General features: G+C 40.5%; 2 protein-coding genes across 2 annotated transcripts in view; both read left to right on the forward strand.

Moving 5' to 3' along the window:
• The first annotated feature begins 4,093 nt into the window (after positions 1 to 4,093).
• On the forward strand, positions 4,094 to 18,566 carry cdk7 (cyclin-dependent kinase 7). The gene is made up of 12 exons (XM_063195122.1): positions 4,094 to 4,215; positions 5,056 to 5,115; positions 5,335 to 5,368; positions 5,471 to 5,538; positions 10,688 to 10,756; positions 12,842 to 12,952; positions 13,932 to 14,050; positions 14,276 to 14,375; positions 15,468 to 15,554; positions 16,226 to 16,375; positions 17,861 to 18,005; positions 18,274 to 18,566. Exons 1-12 carry the CDS (start codon positions 4,150 to 4,152, stop codon positions 18,300 to 18,302), a joined length of 1,038 nt encoding a protein of 345 aa, XP_063051192.1. The 5' UTR covers positions 4,094 to 4,149; the 3' UTR covers positions 18,303 to 18,566.
• Positions 18,567 to 19,563: 997 nt separating this feature from the next.
• serinc5 (serine incorporator 5) overlaps positions 19,564 to 21,594 on the forward strand; it is a 48,238-nt gene continuing 46,207 nt past the window's right edge. The window contains exon 1 of the mRNA XM_063195123.1: positions 19,564 to 19,919. Coding sequence (XP_063051193.1) covers positions 19,893 to 19,919 — 27 coding nt within the window. The 5' untranslated portion in view covers positions 19,564 to 19,892. The remainder of the gene's footprint in view (positions 19,920 to 21,594) is intronic.

Here is a 21,594-nt window from a genome sequence, read left to right on the forward strand (position 1 = left end):
GAATGGCAGGGCAGAAGCTCTGTTTGTTAACATCTTAGCTAACTGCATATAAACTGTCAAGGCCTATATATTCATGTACTCTATCTCACTATGTTTTACCGCATATTAACCTGTGTTCCATCGCATGGCCAGTTGGCATTATACTCCATCATCTTGCTTGAGTTTCATAGAATATGATTAACACTTGACGTTCAAGTTGGCTTAAAAAAGAGACAAATCCAAGAAACACAGCGCCGAAAGTTGAGATTGACATAGAACAGAAGTCGGGAACAATTGAACAAAGATGCTTCAGCTGCATCTCTCTCTCACATAGAAAACATTTGATGGGAACCATCTCCTGTGGTCAATTGGAGTATGTGCCTGGATAAATGGTGGTTTGGCCCTCAGCTGGGCCCCGAGCACCAGGCGACTGTGCAGATGAGAGCAGGGCTGGACTGGGGGAAAAGTAGGGCCCAGGCACTTTTGGGTGAAAGGGCCCCCCTCATAATTAGCGGCGCAGAATTGACTGCCCGGTGGGCACCCTCGTGGGCCCGTATTTTCAGAAATGTTTTTTTTGTTTTTTTTTAAAACTGAAAATAGGGGCCCATGAGGGTGTAGGGCCCACCGAGAAATGCCCGCTATGCCAGAGGACCAGTCCAGCCCTGGATGAGAGGACAACAATGCGGGTCTGGCAGAACAGGACCGGGCTTCCAGGATTCAGACAGACAGATCCGGCATGAAGCAGGAGATGGTGCTGCTGCCAAGCCACTGACAACTTGAGCTGAAAAACAATATTTCACATCAAAGCATGGAGATTTTTTTCTCTGCTGATGAAGACCAGCCACAAAATGTGTTTGCTCTTCATGATGCGCTTTTGTTCCTGCAAAAGACAGTTTGTGATTATTAACCCTTGTAAGGTGTTTGGGTCATTTTGACCCGTTTTCAGTTTTTAGCTTGAGGAAAAATAGTAGGCTATCAGTTATTATGCTTTCACACTGAGATTCACTGGCTTTGGTTCATTTTTTGTGAAGAACATGAATCTGACAAAAATGAGTGACCCCCTCTTGCTAACGCTGCACATTTCATTACACAAGAGTTGTTCCCGGGTCGTTGTGACCCTAATCACTTTGGGGGGCTTGTACATCAATATTTTCTAAACTCTTTGATACACTAGTGATCACATGTTGAGTAGACAAGGCAGAAGTTGTATTATGTGGAAAAAAAGGAGTGCAGATATTGTTCAGTCCTTCAGTTGTGCATCAACGTTTCTCTCAATCTGAGAGCTTGTATTTAGTTTACTCACTTTCTTCACTTATCTTTCCTTATCTTTCTCTCTCTGTATCTATCACTCTCAAAAACATATCTACACAGAAATTCAAAAGCATAATGCAGGGAACATGAGGATGAATATGAGCTATGATTTTTTCCTTTTTAAATTATTTTTCTATATGTCTGGGTCAAAATGACCCGAACACCTTCTAACTAAAACAGGAACACCTTACAAGGGTTAAGTTATGGGTCTACATTACAGGGGGGAAACAAATGCATCTCAATGTTTCCTCTATTTTACAGTTTTCACACATTTGGCAATGTGTCAGTGTGTACACAGTAGGCCCTATGAATGGGATGAAAAGCTTACTCTTGCAATCGTACTTTGTTCACACAATTCACACATAAGCAGGTAACATGGGGGACTGCAGCTATCTGAAAAATGATTATTCCTCTGTTACTTTACCCGTGTGAAGTTATTTGTTGACTTGTTCTGCAAGTGTCTGAAACAACTTAACAGTAACTTTTTCCACAAGTGCATGTTGAGCTCTCACTGTCTATCCAAAAAAAAGAGAGAACATGTTGAAATTTCGATGACTTTCAGATCATATTCATATTCATATCATCTTGATCATGCCATTCATATTGAGCATTTCTAACTGTACTGTAGAGAACTGGTGTGAAGCCTGTTGTCAGTGCTTGGACCAGTATATGCATCAGTGTGAGTATCGCCAGGGGCGTAGCTGCAAATTTGTTCTTTGTAGGTCTATATGTACAATCTATATATGGACCCCCTCAGGGCCACAGCCATATATCTACATAAATCAGACACTGTGGTGGGCCCTCTAGCATGGGGGCCCTGATGACTCAGCCACACTTTACCCCCCTGTACGACACCCCTGAGTACCGCACAGTTGTATAAAGTAGAAATAGTACTCTTACAGATATAATTACAACACCAGAGGTATGATATCCCCCCCCAATATTTTTTGCAAAAGCAAGGTCGAAGAATACAATTTAGGCTACATGGGCCCCCCTCAAAACATGTTGGCCCCTCTCAGGCCCCTGTGGTAATTTTGGGCTAGAAACGCCACTGCACATGGTTTCAACTCTGTTATATCATAGTAGCCTAGTAGCGGGGCTTGACACTGGCACTCGCAAACCGGCCAAATACTGGTAAAACTTGGCTGTGGCTAGTAATACTTTCAGTGTCACTAGACAATTTGGCTGGCAGCTACTCCTTGGTCTGACATATGTATCATAATATTCCCTGTATTCTGTTGTATGCCCCTTGTGTATCAATTGTTTTCTAAGTTCAAGAACAAGCTTAGTAACTCAGTTTCTATTTGCTTAATATACTTCCATGTTGAAAGCTACACACTCATCTTGCTTTAACACTGTATCTTTTGAGGTTAGATGTAGGTGTGATAAAAACAACATCAAATTTATGGGTAGTAGAAAGGCTGAATGGCTAGTGACCTGGGAAAATCACCAGCCACACTGGCCGGTGGGTGAAAAAATTAGTGTCAAGCCCTGCTTAGTAGTGTTTGTAAAAGTCCTTCTACTCCTACTTCCTATACTGTACCGGCACCTCTCAACTTCAGACAAAGTACCGTAACCGTAACTATTTTACAGTGCACCTGTATAACACTGCATCTCAGTTTTATTTTTTAGGTGAGCTCTTGCACTTGTTTTTTTAACCACTTAAACCACTTGTTATTGTCATACAAGTCTTTTGGTGTAGGTTAAGCTCTGAGGAAAAGGGAAACGATGGCCTCGCCCACTGAAACAGCACATTTTCACACCTCCAACACCCATAAACGCACCTCTCCCATTAGTCAAGCCACTCATACAGGATGTTGCACATTAGATGCGACAAAAAGGTACATCTTATGTCACACTACTCATAGTCCAAAAACACAACAGGACCAATCAGAGATGGCAACCATGGCAACCTAGCCTCTAACCAAAAGATACATGGGATGCTGCTGCTGATGGTGGTGGTGGTGGTGGGTGTGTGTGTGTGTGTGTGTGTGTGTGTGTGTGTGTGTGTGTGTGTGTGTGTGTGTGTGTGTGAGAGAGAGAGAGAGAGAGAGTGTGTGTGAGAGAGGAGAGAGAGAGAGAGAGAGAGAGAGAGAGAGAGAGAGAGAGAGAGAGAGAGAGAGAGAGAGAGAGAGAGAGAGAGTGTGTGTGTGTGTGTGTGTGTGTGTGTGTGCGTGTGCGTGCGTGCGTGCGGTCTTTGGTGCCCCCTGCAGATGAGACACAAACACTGTGGGTGACAGGGTCACTTCAATACTGGGACAACATTGCACATGATAACCCACTGAAAAATAACTGCACATCAAAATAACTATTTATTAAGGTGCAGCATGGTTTTTAGACCTTCTTTCATAGACACATTAGGCAAATGCATATCCAACATTAGGAACCCATACATTTTCTGAGACTAGTTTGCTAGCCTGAAATGAAGTATGATGGGCTGGTCATACCAGACTAACAGTCTGCCCTTATGTCTGTATATTTATTTTCTCATTTAAATTTCTTTTGATTTTATGAGGACACCACCTGAGGGTTTCAAAAAGGTACCTATAGGAGGATGTGGATTTAAAATATTGTTGTGCAAATGGGCTATATAAAATAACTATTTCCATAGCATGATGTCATAAAGTCATTTTAAAATAATAAGCATAGGCCTGCATTTAACATTGGCCTAGTAATGAAATACTATCAAGCTCACTCTTGTGCAAAAACTGATAAGGCTGAAAGTTAAACCACTAGATGGTGCTATTGTTCAGAAAACATACGGCTCTGGAAAACATGTGAAGTCACTTTTGTGAACCGGAAGTTATTGGGAATATAATCAGGAAGTGAACTGCGGACAAAAACAATTAAAACACGAATATGGCGTCGGATGTGAAGTCAAGATCCAAACGTTATGAAAAACTTGCTTTTCTTGGAGAGGGACAGGTACAAAACTTTTCTTGATGTACTCTGAAGTGCACGACTTTTTTATGTAGGGTTGCGTTCAAGGAGTCCTATCTTTTCCCCCAGAGTTAGAGCCCAAGCATGGTCAGGATGCTTACTTGGAGACAACAGCTAAGTTGTCAATACACCCAAAGCTGTTGCCAAGCTGTTAACATGTTCAGCGAGTTTTACCCATTATTTTTCTTTTGAAGATTAGTCTTAGACCAGATCGCAAGTTTCCTTGAATTTCCAACGAGAAATAACCAGCACAAAAACGTAAACCACCAATGTGTCAACTTTGATGACCTGATTGGGGTGAAAATGACTCTGTCGTGCCGAAAAGTGAGTGCCTGCCAGAAAACGAGTGCCCTCATTGAAACCAATGACATTTTTTGAGAGAAAATTATACACATTTTTGCAGAATGAATTACATAATTTATGAACTAAAATATGCTTATGAAACATTACTCGTCCTCCACTTAATATGAGCTATTTGAATGAAACTGTAACATTTGTTATTACAATTCTTCAATTATTTTATGGAAATAATACTGAAATTGTAACCAGTTCTTTGTAATACTTCCAGAAGGAATGTAGATTCTTTATTGATAGGCTTTCCATCTTAAATTGTGTCGGATTTATCTGCAAAAATGGGTAACAAATGTCTGAAAAATTGGTCATTGGTTTCCATTGGTTTCAATGAGGGCACTCGTATTCTGGCAGGCACTCACTTTTCGGCACGACAACCCCAATGCAAAAGTTGCAAAAGTTGTTCAAATTGTTTTACTGTCTGCTTTACAGTAAAGTAATACTGATCAGAGAATGTGTTTTCCTCTCTGCTAGTTTGCCACTGTTTACAAAGCCAGAGACAAAACATCAAATGAAATTGTGGCCATCAAAAAGGTAAGAAGTGGCCACAGCTTATTCTTATGTCTATTTTGACCCAATTTTTTTTATTATTATTTCAAATTCATTTATTTACTTTTTTTTGCTTTAGAGCAACTGTTGCTTTTTCACTACTTGCCTAGTTAGGTTACTGCAATATGTTATCTTCTTGTACTTCAATATGCCCAAGCATTATGATTATCTCATTCATTCGGGTTCTTATTTTGATGTATCTAGATCAAAGTTGGGCACAGAACAGAGGCCAAAGATGGTATGTAAATAAGTCTTTAATACGTAATTTTAATTACAATGCTGAAGAACTTTACTTTCCAAATATGTTCTTTAACTTAATTTTTTTGTTTTTTTGTTTCAGGCATTAACCGGACAGCTCTGCGAGAGATTAAGCTGTTACAGGAGCTGCATCATCCAAACATTATAGGGGTATGTCAGACTTAAGTGTGTGTGTGTGTGTGTGTGTGTGTGTGTGTGTGTGCGTGTGCGTGTGTGTGTGTGTGTGTGTGTGTTACTTGTTTGGAAGAGGAAACCAACACACACCAGTGGTTAAGAGGTGCAGGACACGGGTACAAGATCACTTTCAGAGAGGATAATACCGCACACTCTTGTCCATCGTGCTGAATTTTATTTACAGAAACAACGTTTTGGCCAGTGTGGCCTTTCTCAAGTTCTCATGTACAAGTATTACTTGTTTAACAGACCTGATAAGATGAATGTCTACGAAGTACATTTGTGTATGGGTCAAAGACGAAACAGGGTTTTCAGGACTCCAAAAAATAAAACTGTTCCCTGACACCGTTCTTCAACTTTTTTGGGTACATTGGAGTGTAGAGTGATTAAGTTTATTATTTTCTGTTCAGAAAATAGTAAGGAACATGCATTTTTACCCCATTTTTACCCATAAAATGTCATTCAGTGTAATACGGTGTTAAACAGTTGATAATGAAAAAAACATATAGATGACGTTAAAAAACTGAAATAAGCTACATAACATAGTAAAGGGCTATATTTAAGGTCTTCATCAAACCTAAACATTTCTAGTAAAAGGCATTTGCAAATAGTTTTTGCAGTGTTTGTAGTCTTTCACCGAGTGCATTTCACCCATTTGGCTTTAAGAAGTTTTTCCACGGAAGAGAAAATCAGTTTAAAATACACAATTATTCATTTGTTGTATGCCGCCGCATGTGTTTTGCTAAACAAATAAGTTTTGTAAGAATTTGACTTTATTTTCACATAAAAATGTGCATTTCACTGAATGACCACAACTATTACACTGAATGATGCCTTGGCAAAAAAGCCTATATCAACTGCTACTTTTCATTGCTATCATATTGTTACCATCATACTACAGTACTCAACGTCCTGAATGAGTGACAACAGAAATAGATGCTGTCAAATAATTGGTATTTTACTTAATATTGGAACTTCCAAGATCACAAGCTTAGAGGTAGGCTACTACTTAGGCCTAAAACAATAAAAAAGAAAATGTTGTCTGTTGACCTGCATATTTCGGGGATCTCGATTAGGGTGTTCTGATAATTCATGTAGGCCTACAACTTCCAAAATCCCAGAATCTACCCAGTAATATGGTTGCTACATGATAATAACAAGGTTGTAATGGAAATAACAATAAAAGTCATAATTTCAAGTAGTATCATCATATTATTGTATCTTATAGTAATATTGCAAGTTATATTGCCGTTTTGATTCTTAATATACAACTATGAATTGATTACACTGAATGAGATGGCCCGTACACTGCATGTCACTGAATGACATCTCTTACACTGAAGGACGACCAAATACTTTTCACCTTATTTTTACCTTTTTACAAGCACACAGTTAGTCACCTATATGAAACAATGACTTTGATCCACAATGTTTACTATGTCTATTTAGAAAATATGCTTGTTTGGATGAATATCTGAGTATAAAAGTATTTTTTGACATTTCACTGAATGACATCTGTTTTTGTGGACGCTGTTACCACAAGATAAAAATACAGAATTTTCGACTATTGAAGAACAAGACTCTTCCTTTGCATCATCACTTAAGGGGTCCCTAGGGGTCCTTTTGATGATGTCACATATTGTTGTGTGACTATCACTTTTTATTATGATTTAAAAGCACCATGTTGATCTTATTACACTGAATGATATCTAAGGAATTGAAAATCCGGACAAAAGTCCCCAGATGATTTGAATATCAAAACAAAATGGCAGGGGTGATAGCAGTCCGGCGCCGCGCCGGAAATCCGGCGTAGCGTGGCTGTAGAAAAAAATAAAATAATAATTTCCCCTAAAATAATAAACTATCGCGTAGGCCTTCATTAATGTATGGTGAAAATAAATGAGCGCGCAACAGCCTGTTGTAAGAGACGCGAAAGGAACCCAAATGAGCAGCAGCCCATAATTGTATCATCCCGACATCTTACTGAAAAATGTATCAATTTGTTACGTCTTGCTCTTGAGTCACTCACCACAGCACTGGCGGCAGTCTTCTAGTTCTAGTGAAAGGAGAAGTAGATTGGCTGTCAGTATGCACAGTAAAGAGAGTTCTAGGCCCCTACTGGTTACCCTTCTCAGATATTTTCACTGTCGACGGAGGCAAATCCAAAAATGGCATCTCGTTATACTGAAGAAACGGAAGAAAGTACTATACTGCCCTACAATATCAGAACGCAGTATCTTGAAAATGGTCGAAAATGGGTTTAGACCGGAAATTGGCTTTAAAATACCTTCTTCTTCTTGTGTTAAAAATTTTCGGCCCAACTTGGTCCCGTTTCGGAAAAAAACGCAAAAAACTGATTATACTGCGCTTTGTGGTTTTAGTAGGTTACGTGGTAGGCTACTAGCCAAGAACGCAGTATAATGCGATACTGCACTTTTATACTGCACTTCTCCATTGACACCGTGGTTTTGGTGTAGACAGTAATACCACAACAGAGCGCAGTATAATGATTTTTCAGCTAAAAAGTAATGAGAATGTTGTTTTTTTTGCTTTTTTCTTGTGTGCATAAATTTTCACCCTAAAAAAGTATTATATGGAAGTGTCATCACCACTTTACCTCCAACACAGTCGCGTGGACAGAAAGGAAACTTTAAAGCCTTTTTTCTCAGTTTGGCATTTTGAATTATACTGCGTTCTGAAATTGTAGGGCAGTATAGGCCAAGTCTAGACCATTTGGATTCCGATAAAAATTAGCAACTATTGTTAGCACAAATCCACATGGCTTGCTAGTTGTGATGGGTGTGTTGAACCGTGTGGATGTCAGTGGAATACTAGTGAAATTCTGTGATCAAGAAAACGTTTGAAGGTAAGGCCATTTAGTTATTAATTTGCCCACTGTGGCATGTTGGCTTGGGCCCGAATGATTTTGCCTTGCGCAGGTTACTCCAAAAACCTGATCATAAACGGTTTATTGATGCGCATAAACGGGCTCAGTGAGAGAATATGTTTGAAATAGATTCGTCTCTTTTCCTCATTTATGTGCACTAAATGACTGCACAATGTTGACAAACTTTGATGGAGATAGAGGTTCTTTCAAAAAAGTCTGTATGCTCAAAACGGTAGGCTATGCTATGCCTGTCATGATACTTTTTTTCTAGGTGTAGTGCGTAAATGTGGTCTGCATTGGAATAGCGGCTACCATTGCGACATGTCCAAATGACAATGGAATGCTTGGATCGCTAATGTTTGGCAAGCCTAGTTAGCCTACACCCCTTGTAGGCTAGTGTGAGCTGAGTTCGTGGATTTTGGTCTACTGTTGATTGAGGGATGGTGTTTTGCGTCATTCCTGACAAACCACGTGTCAAACTGATTTCAGGGAGATGTTTATATTAGTTATGCTGACTAAACCAACGCGCTCTGTGAAAACCCCCAAACAGCCTCGCACAGGTTCACACAGCCTTTCTCTCTCGCGCGCTCCCTGTCGTAGCCCTTCTGCGTAATCGAATCCAGTTATTCCACGCACGATGCACAGGTTGTATTGTCTGCACGCTCTGGGCTACTTAATCCCTACTCTCGGGCAGGGTGCAATTATTAATATCAGACTCTCATGAACTTCAAATACTTGGCTTGCGTTCATGTGGCCACCACGGTGTCACCTAGACATGCAGTGAATGTTCATCTTATCTTCACGCCCTGTGCTATTTTCATGTGACTTAATTCGGTCCTGACTTTGTTTTTGTTGCTTTCTGTTATCTTTTCAACTCGTACATTGTAATGGGCGTGTGTACACGCGAGTGATTTTCATGTATTTTAATTGACTACAACCCAATGCGAAAGTCGCGCAGTAGTCACACAGGCTATATATACTGTCCTGTCCGTAATAACCACTGGTTCTGTCATCCGTGGAGTCGAAATAACCGATGTGAACGTGGGCCTGCATGTAGCCAATCATGCGCTTGTTCCCTAAATATCATGTACCGGTAATTAAAGGGCGTTTCCCTACAACGGAAAGGCAGGGGTTATAGCACAGCCCTTAAACAATCTGTGGTTATAGGTAGACCATGGGGCCACGAGTAGGCTATCTAAACGTATGTCCAGTAGCCTATACAAGTTATATGAGCAATGTCCCAATGAAAATGAAACTTATCAGCTTGCAGCAAATGTCATGTCATTTAAAAGTATTGCTCAATTAATTGGTAATCACCTCCTCTATTTTGGACAGTGTAGTTACTGTACTTTGGAGTAGTATTGCCTCCTACTGACCTGTCTTGGTATGGCTGCTACATATGTAGCTTTCAGTTAATTCAATGTGGTGAAATATGCACCATGTTTTCAGAAATGCATTCTGGTGTTGAAATGTTGCATTGGTTCAATACCCACCTCAATAACTTTAGTGCAACATCACAAGCCTAGAATGCATTTCTAACTGCATACGTTGGTATTCGTTTTTACAGCTAGAATTGAACGTGGTGGTCAGTTTCTTTCAGCCAAGTGCTGTAGCCTACCAACAGGGAAATGATCTGTGTTTTCGTGAATAACACTATAGAAATAATGCAAAAATGAAAACATTATCTTAAATGTTTGAATAATGTGTTTGAATAATAATAAGGCCTACATTACGTCTCATATGCAGTATGTCCCGTCGTCCCCCGGCCCCCCCTCCCCGACCAGGAAAAAAGTTCAGGCTCAGGATTTTTTTTCACTATCACCCCTGAAATGGTAATGAAACGTGCTTCTAATACAATAACAAGAACACTTCTAGAATTATGCCCAGAGAGTGAAAAAATATTTTTTTCATCATTTTGCATAATTATTCAAGGATGTATTGAAGATTTTTAAGTTCGGACCATTACACTGAATGACTTTTTTGCACTTTATGAGATTATTTCACACATACATTGACAATTATTTTTCTTTAAATGTTACTGGAATGAGAAAACAGACTATGCTGTTTATCAGCATAACATTCAAAATTCATTAATTTACTTTTTTGATAGTTAAATGAGTGCGGAACAAAAAAAATGCACGTCTCGTCTTTGACCCGTATATTATTGCATACAAAAATATCCTGGATGTTCACCAACTGTACCAGTAATGTAATTGCCTTGATGTTTGCCTTCCACAGTTATTAGATGCATTTGGACACAAGTCCAACATCAGTTTGGTGTTTGATTACATGGAAACAGATCTTGAGGTAGGACCATCTCAAGTACCATCATAATGGTCTATTACATGTTGCATTTGCAGCTTTTTGATTAAATCCTAAACCACATTTTGGGATTCTGTATACATGTGGTGATAGAAGAATGTTGTGTCTAATCTTATCAAGTAATTGCAGACACTGATATGTTAACCTTGGGTAAAAGACACTACATTATGTATGACACTAACTGAAATGCAACTCTTGCTATCTTTATGGGTGCTGTCTTCATGATCTTTGCTGCGGTGCAACATTCTCACTTCACTTAACTGTATTTATTTGCAAATTACTTGTACAATGTTATGGTACACGTGTTGTGAAAGGGGGGGGGGGGGATGACTTAAATGTTGAGGCTGGATGCAAATCAGGAAAAAAACTGCCTAAAAAGTGGCTTGAAATGGTAACAAAGATGATGGGCTAGTCCTGAAACATTTGTATCCTATTTCTGTCTTTGGCTTTTACTTTTTTTCTTCTTTTTAAATGCATTTTAGATGCATCCTAGCATCTCTGTTAGAGGGTATGTCTGTCTGTCTGTCTGTCTGTCTGTTGGTCGGTCGGTCGGTCGGTCGGTCGGTCGGTCAGTCTGTCAGTCCGTTTGAAACGCATTCTTAAAATGTTATGCACTCAAGGCGGCAGTGCATAGATGGACGCATCTTTGTCCGCCTGTCGAACTTGTTTTCCTGATTTTCGTCTAGCTATTGTGTGCAACTCCTTTAAAGCACCAAGGGAAGCACTTCGAAAGACAGGCACAGACGCCACTTTCACCTGTTTAATCTGGTGTTGAGATTAGAAAGAAAGGATGTCCTATAACGGGATGGGGAACCTATGTCTCCAGGGCCATTTACGACTGTCTTAGCAGACCCCCGATATAATTTTAATGTCATGCAGTTTCACATGAAATATGACATGTTTTGTAAAGAAATCTTAGAAATTACATTTGAAATGCAATTAAATGATATTTTCAGGGGACCTAGTGAAGGTGGTGTCTATTGTTAAGGTGGCCACCTTCAATATAAGCCTAAAGTGCAGGGGGAAATCCTGGTTTGTGCTCAGTGTACAGCCCTTGGAGGACTTAATAACATTTGAAGTGGCCCTCAAATGAAAAAGGTTCCCCACGCCTGTCCTGTGATCACTACAGTGACCACACTTGAGTAACATTGTTGTTCTACAAGTGGCAGCCATTTTAAGAGATTGTATTGCTGGCTGTATGTAACACTGGGATTACTGGTGTGCCAACAGCCTTCTCTCACTGTAGGCAGGAAACAAATCAAACACGGTTAGGAAAATTACTGTATGAACAGGACTCCCTTGGGAGGAAACACAGAAAGGCACTCAAAAATGTCTTGGACAGTAAATTACTGTCCAAGACATTTTTGAGTGCCTTTCTGTGTAATGCCAACTGTTGGTAATGCCATTATCGTGCTACATCCCATTGCTATATTGTGGGTTTTTTCTGTATCCTTTTAAAACATTAGATTTATTGTTTTGCATTATTGGGTGTTGTTATGAGAAAGGGGAAGTGATCCATTACTTTGGAATTTGTGGATCCTCTCCAAATGATGTTCTCATTCATAGTCAGTGAGCCAACTAGCTCTGTCTGTTTTAAAGCCATTATTTCTGACCACTTAGTCATATGCGTCTCATAATGGTTACGATGAAAGGGATTGAACTGTGCAATTTCCATTTACACAGTGGATCAAAACAGCACTCTCAAGACGTTTAGGATGGGACTTGGATTGTTGTGTGCCCTATGAAACGAACAAGTCAACATTTGGGATTTAAACTGTCTTTTCTTTGTTGTCCCTCTGCTTCTGTCAGTAAACGAGGGAAACAAACAAGGTGTTTATATTAGATGATTGTCATTGCCTTATATTATGCTGTGTTTTATGAGAAACTAATACAAGCTATACTGGGGTGCATTTCATGAAAACGTAGTTGTTAGCCAGTTAGCAACTTGGGTAGTTGCCAATGGGAAATTGCATTGCAAGCAACAAAGTAGATTATGTTTTTAGCAACTATGGTTTCGAGAAATGCACACTTGATGTCTATTTTTCCCTATTTCTGATTCATTTTCAACAGGTGATCATAAAGGATACTAGCCTTGTATTGACCCCGGCCAACATTAAAGCCTACATACTGATGACACTTCAGGGGCTGGAATACATGCACCGCCATTGGATTCTACACAGGGTAAGATGAGCTGGCCTGGCATCAGATGGCATGGGTGATGATGATGCTTTCACTTTTGGTACTCTTGGCATCTGGATATGTTCCATGATGTGTGCTTGCTCATTTCACTACGCTTGTGGTGGTGGGGGAATTCTTGTACTCTTCTTAGGAGTCCAAAATAGTCCATACAGTTTGGCCTCTAGTATTATGTACTGTGTGGGGCTGTTCAACAACCCTGGACAAAAAAAGGAAAAAGGCTGGTCTGCTACTTGTAAATTATACCCTGGGATGATCAGAGAACTCCAGATGCTTTGAAAATGTTTTTCTATGTATTTATTTAAATTGTAATGTATAGACATTACGGACATTTAAACTCTGTCTCTTCCTCAGTGAAAATGGTTGTTCTAAATAGAGTTTTTTCCGTCTTTAATACTAAACTGTAATTTGGCCAAAAAAAATATTTTCATATTGTTATATTGTATAGACATTATACTCCATGAACTCACGCTACAGTTTGCGATTTTTCAGGCATATGATTGCATTATATTGACAGTGATGGGCTAAACTGATTTCATTAATTACAATCTAGGGCCACATATTCCAAATGTACTTGTAGAGAGTTACTTGTGCACAATCCCTGGTGCTGAACAAAAAGATTCCTGAGGAAGACCGAGAGGTCGAAACGTCATTGCCATTGAATGAATGAATAAAAAGAAGAAAAAATAACTTTAAGAAGAAAAAATCCAAAGGAGTGTGTGAAACTTTTTTTTTTTTAAACCACATATTCCAAATGACCTTGTTTTACCCGTTCAATTCAACCAGGTGCTCACTCAATAAGCCAATCACCTGGCTGAATTGGACAGTTACATCCAAGTCATTTGGAATATGTGGCACTGGATTGTAACTAATGAATACATTTTCCCCATCATTGAATTGTATACATCATTGTATTGTATGGTGCACATGGTGTCTAATGAAGAAATGTTTTGTCTTCCAATAGGATTTAAAGCCAAATAACTTGTTGCTGGGGGAAAACGGGGTCCTCAAACTTGCTGACTTTGGTTTAGCAAAAGCTTTTGGAAGTCCAAACAGGGTCTACACGCATCAAGTCGTTACACGGTACTGGGTCATCTGTTATTTCATCCTGTTACGCATACATTTCAGTTACAGTACTCTCAAATCACATCCGACTGAGCATAAACAGTAGTTTCTTTTGTTGTTTTATTGTTTGGGTTGTGTTTTTTTTTAAGTTGTTTCAATAGACTAACAGCCGTTGTAAAGACAATGTTGTTTCATAGTTAGCTAGTATTACTGATGGTTTTTCTTCATGCTTGTGTGGTTTAGGTGGTACCGTGCGCCCGAGCTCCTCTTTGGTGCGCGTATGTATGGCGTGGGGGTGGACATGTGGGCCGTCGGCTGTATACTTGCAGAGCTGCTGCTCCGGGTAAGATTCAAAATGACGCTTTTACACACACCTCTGTAGCTGAACAGGAGCGTAGGATATTGTCACCGTGGGGCTGTCTTTCAAGTTTAACCCATTTTGTCCTAAGCCCCTTTTGGGAAAGGGGGCTCTCTGCCTATTAAATCTGAAATATCTTAGCCTCCGAAGCACTAACAAACATGAAATGAGTTGCATTTAAAGCCAAGACCCTCATATTGCATTATAATGTGTTCTTTCAGCTCTAACATACCCACATATTTAATAAAACAGCTCAAATCTCAAAATCCTGAATGCATTGTATATGTATCTCCAGGACACTATGGGTTAAAGGAATCCTGTGCACTGTCCATTCCACCAGCAAACTTCAATTCAATGTTTCGGTCATCCGACCTGGAATGGACAGTGTGTGCGGGATTTCTTTACACTTGAATGACCACTCTGGGTAAGATATCACAGACGAATGTTTCACCTGCTAAAATAACTGCTGAAGTAATTGTCTTGGCCTAAATTCTCTCAACAAGAGAGAATTGACCCACTCTGAATGCATGCAGTTTTGATAAAGGGTTATAAACGCATGCTATACTCAACTGAGGGCTTTGGTGATTTTAGCATGTGTGTAAGCATCATGTATCATACAAAAAAGTTTTTTATTTTTAAGCCAAGTGACAACTGGTCAGTTAGGCTTGTAGCCTCACAGTTGCTAGTTTGACTCTTGGCACCAACAGGTGTGTGGGGGTAGTGAATTACCAGTGCTCTTCGACTTCCTCCCAATTGAGTGAGGTACCATGCTCACGGTACGATCTTCACACACTGCTCTACTGAGCACATACTGGGCTCAGATGTATGAAGGAATAAAAGGCAATTCATGTTTTTGTCTGTGAAGTGTGATCACTGATGATGATCATTCTCACTGTCATTGTGCCTCAATACTGGGTCATGTTTCCAAAGTACGATTGGCATTTCTCAGCCGTTGACAAGACATGGGAATTGCAACCATGTAGTATACATTGTCTGCCCTTATCTTTTGGCATGCAGGCATTTTCTCTATTTTTTGCTAGCTCTGTGAAAATTTACACTCTTCATTTTTCTTTGCAGTTGCCATTCTTGGCAGGAGATTCCGATCTTGATCAGCTGACAAAAATATTTGAAGCATTGGGGACACCAACAGAAGAAACATGGCCGGTACTTTTTTTATTATTATTTATTTTTTTATTTACAGCTAGCTGTTGGCTAGACACTCATTGGTACTGCCCGCCTGATTTGTGTACACTTTGCCATAGGGATGCACTGATACTGGTATCGGTATCGGCACCCGATACTGCTCATTATACTCGTACTAGTACTCGTCAAGCACTTGCCGATACCAGGAACGATACTGCTATTACACAAAACAATGCAAAATCTTGTCATGTTCTGTGGACTTGAAAGCAGCATGGAAAAAAGTGCCACCTCATACATTTACTAACATTTAAATCTACATGGAAATGGACAATAAAAATATCACAGGTGGAAAAAAACAAGGCCATGCATTTATTTTCATTGTATTTTGGTGGTAAAAGGTATCGGTATCGGCAAGTACACACATTAATGTACTCGTACTTGTATCGGTTTTCAAAAAAGTGGTATCGGTGCATCCCTACTTTGCCATCATTGCATGCTAATGAATATACCTCTTGACTTTTCTTATTGCATTCTTTGACTTTGACAAGCTCTTATATTGCTGTATGGGAGTAATTTGAGTACTGTACACTTGCCCACCATCATGTGCCTATTTCCTTTAATAATCTCCGGTCCACTCTACCACTACTACTACTAAATAACTAAATACATACACCTGTGCTCTGCTTCCAAAGGGGATGACCAACCTGCCAGACTACGTGTCGTTTAAGCTATTTCCCGGGACTCCTTTGGAGCACATATTCAGCGCGGCGGGAAACGACCTGCTGGAGCTCCTGCAAGGCCTCTTCACCTTTAACCCCTCCACACGTTTCACCGCCACACAGGTCAGATAGCTCATATCTTAAATTAATACATGAGTAATGTAGAGTAGACCAGTAGAGTAGGGTACTTTTATTAATCCCAAGGGAAATTTAGGGGTCTGACGGCTTGCATAGATACATAGATACAAGACATAGACAAAGACCTAATACACATTATTGCACATTGCAGTAAACGTATAGCAAAATCTGAGTATAGCAAAAAGCCTTACATCAGTTAACATAAGCACACCCCTGCTCTCTCTCTTGCTCACACACACACACACACACACACACACACACACACACACACACACACACACACACACACACACACACACACACACACACACACACACACACTCTACTCACCTTTATGAGCACAGCAAAAGCGACCAATCAGAAGAGGTAGCTGAGGTCGTTGAAGAAGCGTTGCCATGGATTTGCCGTATTGCCTCTCTGCATGGTATTCACGGTGTGTTTTTAGGTAGCACATCATAGAGTGTGTCTGTGGTGCGTTTCTCAAAAGTGTAGTTGTTTGCCAGTTAGCAGCTTGAGTAGTTGCCAATGGGAAACAACAGCAAACAACAAAGTAACTAATGTAGGTAGCAACTATGGTTTTGAGAAATGCACCCCTGGCTTGTCAACCTGGGACATTTTGAGATGTCAACATTCCAATTGACTTTCACTGAACCACATCCTAACGCATTGCCTTTGTTAACTGACTTCTCACTTCTCTAATTCAGTGTTTCCCAACCAGGGGTACGTGTACCACTAGGGGTACGCGAACACATTGCAGGGGGTACTTCGAAACATGTAATTTTATCAAATACATGTAGCTTAGTTACATTGGGATAGAGAAAGCGGTATAGAACTTGACTTAGGGGGTACTCATGGCACAACGAAAAGGCTTGGGGGTACACAAGACAAAAAAGGTTGGGAGACACTGCACTAATTCACTCTCGTCACCCCTATTTGATCTGCCCCCCGTTGGAGGTTGTGGTAAATTTGCTACGTACAGTAAATGCCTGGAGTCCTCACCTCTTTATGTGGCGCCTGCAGGCTTCTATTATCAGGTTTACAACTCAAGCCATCGCTCTGTAGGTTAACTTAGCAGGTTTATTAGTCAAGCGTATTCTAGGAACATTCCACTGGTTTTGCAGGTTTATTAGTCAAGCGTATTCTAGGAACATTCCTCTGGTTTCGTACTGTACCATTATCCTAAACATTCCTCTCTAATACCACAAAGTGCTGAGGATTTAGCTGGCTCATAGACGGAGTTGTCTGTGTATTTTATGTAAGTACAAAGGGGTTGTTAAATTGTGTGGGGGGGTTGATGGACAGATTATTGCAGACTGTGAAACAGGTGGTTAAGTAGTAGTGACACATCGGAGTCTTGCTTTTTATTTTATTTCTTTGGCTCTCAGTCCAAATGAGCTGTTGGTAATATTGAGCTCAGGCTTGCTACTGTAAATAAGCTCACCTCTGCCCCTTGTGTCCGGCCCACAACAGGCTCTGAAGACGAGGTACTTCAGCAACCGGCCGGGACCCACTCCTGGACCCCAGCTTCCGCGTCCAAACTCCAACGCAGAAGTCCTGAAGGAGAAGGAGAACGTGGTAATTGGGACTAAAAGGAAACGCGATGCTATAACTGATGGTTAGTTTATTGTTGATTCGTATCGTTACACAGCCTGACTTGTGGCTGCTACACCACTTACTATAGTGAGCTCTTTATGTAGCATTGTTCAAGACCTTGCTGTCTCTCTTGCACTTAAAATTAAAGCGAATGTTGTCCAACTCCAACGTGTATTTTAATGTATTATTTCTTTATGTATTTATTTATTATTTTACGTAGCTATCGAGTCTTACATGGGTGTGTAATTTGGACACTGCATAATTATTCTGATTTTACTATTCCATTCCAGGGACTGTGTCCAAGAAATTGGTATTTTGAGTGAGACATTGGAAAAGGTAGTCCACTGTCTTTGACAGAGGCTTTGACACAATTCCGCGATTATGTGCCATGGTTTCGTCCCGCAACTCAGGAGCCTCTACACAAAAAGATTGGCGACCAGACCTGTTTGAAAACAAAATGTGATCTTTATTTTGTTTGTCAACTGAAATACAATGATGACGTGCATTTTCTTTTATTATTTTTGATTTGTATATTTGTAGATGCTTTGTATGTGTGGCACCTAATTAAATTATGTATTTTTAATCCTGTTTTTGTGCATTTATTTATCCCACAAAACAGATCCCACTCCTGCACACTCTATTTACCTGGACTCTCTACCCTTCGACTCCCTTTCAATGGAATGCACAGCTGTGTGTGTGTGTGTGTGTGTGTGTGTGTGTGTGTGTGTGTGTGTGTGTGTGTGTGTGTGTGTGTGTGTGTGTGTGTGTGTGTGTGTGTGTGTGTGTGTGTGTGTGTGTGTGTGTGTGTGTGTGTGTAGATACTCAGTTTGCGATGTGTGTAACCCCCCTGACTACTGATACTCCTGGACTATGTACACTTTATTTTTGGTGTGTGTGTGTGGGTGTGTTTGTGTGGAGTGACACAGGGGGTGACTTGTGTTTAACCCCCCATCTCTTTTTCTAAGGAATACAATGGATATTGTTCTAGGAAAGAGACTATGGACACTCCTGGACACTTTATGGCCACCTTGTCTTGGCTACTATGTGCCACTTAGCTAAGGCACATGTGAACACTGTGGACACTTGACACTTTATATTTTTTGTGTGTGTGTGTGTGTGTGTGTGTGTGTGTGTGTGTGTGTGAGATAGAGAGAGAGAGATGCCTTGGCAATAAGTATGCAACAGCGACCTATATATGATTATTTTATTTTATGTGTAAATATGTGTTATGTCTTGTGGACAATGTCTTTATGTCTTTATTTATGTGTGTATGCTACTTGACACCTTAATTTCCCCCTGGGATCAATAAACGATGCTCTACTCTACTCTACTCTCTACAATTCTCAACTTAGCTGCCTACACAAATCCTCTTGTTTATTTAAAATATATATATTATTGGAGAATAAGCATGTACAGAAAGAAACTTGACAAGAAAGATACAATAACTACACCAGGGGTTATAGAGTACAGATGCATAAACAAAGCAGACAAGTGCTCTTGATTTGTGTGTTTGGTTTCAGTTGAATGACGACAACGGAAGTAACTCACGAGTTGTTAGGAAATTCATTTTGGATGTCAGTTAGTTGACTGGGCTTGCTGGAGCACCTTATGGTACAACCCAGCGCTGCACTTCTGCCGTTTCTACGAAAAGACAAACAAAGCCGGAGGTTTTACCTAAATATATCGCATCTCTCGCCCAATTTTCAATAGTCTCTCCCGCTGTGTGTACGCATCACTGGCATTGTCTGCCTAGACGCTGGAGCAGGCGCACGCTGGTCGCACCAGTGGGGATAGGTGGAAATCGCTGAAGCGACACCACTCTGACTTTGTGAGTGGTAGTCTACATCATCGGAGTATAAAGGAATATAACGTCAGCCCTGAACTGGATTTTTAAAGCGGAATAACAATAATGTGCAACCCGTGCTGTCTTTCTCAGGTGAGTGGGCGATGCTTGTTATCACGCTGTGAAATGTTAGAACTACTGCTTTTCCATTTCACAGTGCGTTAGCATTTCATAGTGGATTTGTAGCGTCTTGGCTAACATTGTATTGTTGGATTGAGGGAAATTACAAATATCATTTCGACGTTTCGTTCAGCTATGAAGTTTGCACCATGCCCGTCGTTATTGTGGGTAGGAAACATCTGTTACAAAGCTATAATAATAGTGATTGCCGACTTCGGCGGAACACACAAAAACAAAGGAACAGCTTAATTACTCCTAAACGGCGCCGTACGTCCCGTTGTGCATACAGATAATTCACTTGTCTCTAGTTTGCAGTCAGATGATGGTATTTCAGCAGTAGTGAATTGGCCAGCTCGTCAGTTCTGCCTTGTCCTACAATGAAAAATTGGCGACAGAAATTTCAGCTTTCAATTCATTTTCAAGGATTTCAGTTATTGACTTCTTGTAGCTTGAAGTGTAAACTACTGAAGTCATGCAAAACAAGATTCTTCAGAATCAATGTTTTGGCTTATTGTGAATGGATAACTGAGGTCAAGGCATGAAGCATTCCACAATGCCTGGAGTGGACAGCGAATTGATACTTTGTTGCTTAGAATTCTAGGCTACATTGTTATCTATCTTTAGCATTTATCAAAGGGCACATTGAATGTAGCCTGTATTCATGAATCATGACATGACGATTATGCTATTAAATCACCACATCAAAACTGACACAGCAAACCAAAACAGAGTGGTAGCCTTATTATTATACCCATACAACTACGGGGGTTTAGATAATGTACTTCTAGTCCGTTCCCTTATCATGGTGTTGTGAATTATTCAGTTGAAGATGGAGGGAAATAGGAGTGCTTTTCTTTGGTTGCTGTCCTCGCTACAGTCTCCATATGCTAATGTCTCCCTGAAGTGGACCTCGTTTACAGCCTCGGCTTTTTTGATTGTACGTTGTCCGCGGGTGGTCTTTTCATTTCCCTGTAGAATCTGTGAGGCGGTTTGTTTGCAGAAGATTAGTGCTGCTGGGGAGAGGAGGGGAAGATCGAGCCTACACTACAGCCTGCCAAAAGGGGTTCAGTGTCCGGATTTCTGTCTTATTAGTGTAGACCTGTCAGGAGTCAGTTGTTGGCAAGCATCATTTGGGGGGCACGTCACACACAGACACACAGACACACACACAGACACACACACAGACACACACACAGACACACACACACACACACACACACACACACACACCCTTTGAAGTTGCTGACATCAGGAATGTCTGACACCGGACTAAACCCTACAGAAGGTCACTCTTCTAGACAAAATGCCTTTAGTGCTTATTGTCTTGCTTTCCTGTGATTTTGTTTGAGGAAATATTTGAAGGAAGATGTTAGGGGTTCAGAATTGTCACCTCAACTCTAAAACCCCTGGAATATCGTTGTCAAAGTGCTAACGTAGATAATGTCTGCGTGTGCAAGTATGCACTTGCAATAGTGGTTGGGCACGGAGGTGGCTAGGTCCATATAGCATGGGCATGATGAAATACCTTGAAATAAACCCAGTTTTTTTCACGGTTCTGTGTCGCGCGCTCACGTGAAAGGCTGGGGCTGGGAACGCATTGTGTCCTTGATATATTTTATTTCCTTATTCCTCTGTGGCCCTGCTACAA

Source organism: Engraulis encrasicolus, chromosome 3 (assembly GCF_034702125.1).
Source record: "Engraulis encrasicolus isolate BLACKSEA-1 chromosome 3, IST_EnEncr_1.0, whole genome shotgun sequence".
In the NCBI taxonomy this organism is placed as follows: Eukaryota; Metazoa; Chordata; class Actinopteri; order Clupeiformes; family Engraulidae; genus Engraulis; species Engraulis encrasicolus.

Excerpts from the sequence above, each read along its gene's own strand:
- cdk7 (XM_063195122.1), top strand. The coding sequence starts at position 4,150 with ATGGCGTCGGATGTGAAGTCAAGATCCAAACGTTATGAAAAACTTGCT. Across the intron at positions 4,216-5,055 it reads CTTTTCTTGGAGAGGGACAG|TTTGCCACTGTTTACAAAGC; the intron begins GTACAAAACTTT and ends CCTCTCTGCTAG. Across the intron at positions 16,376-17,860 it reads CACGTTTCACCGCCACACAG|GCTCTGAAGACGAGGTACTT; the intron begins GTCAGATAGCTC and ends GGCCCACAACAG.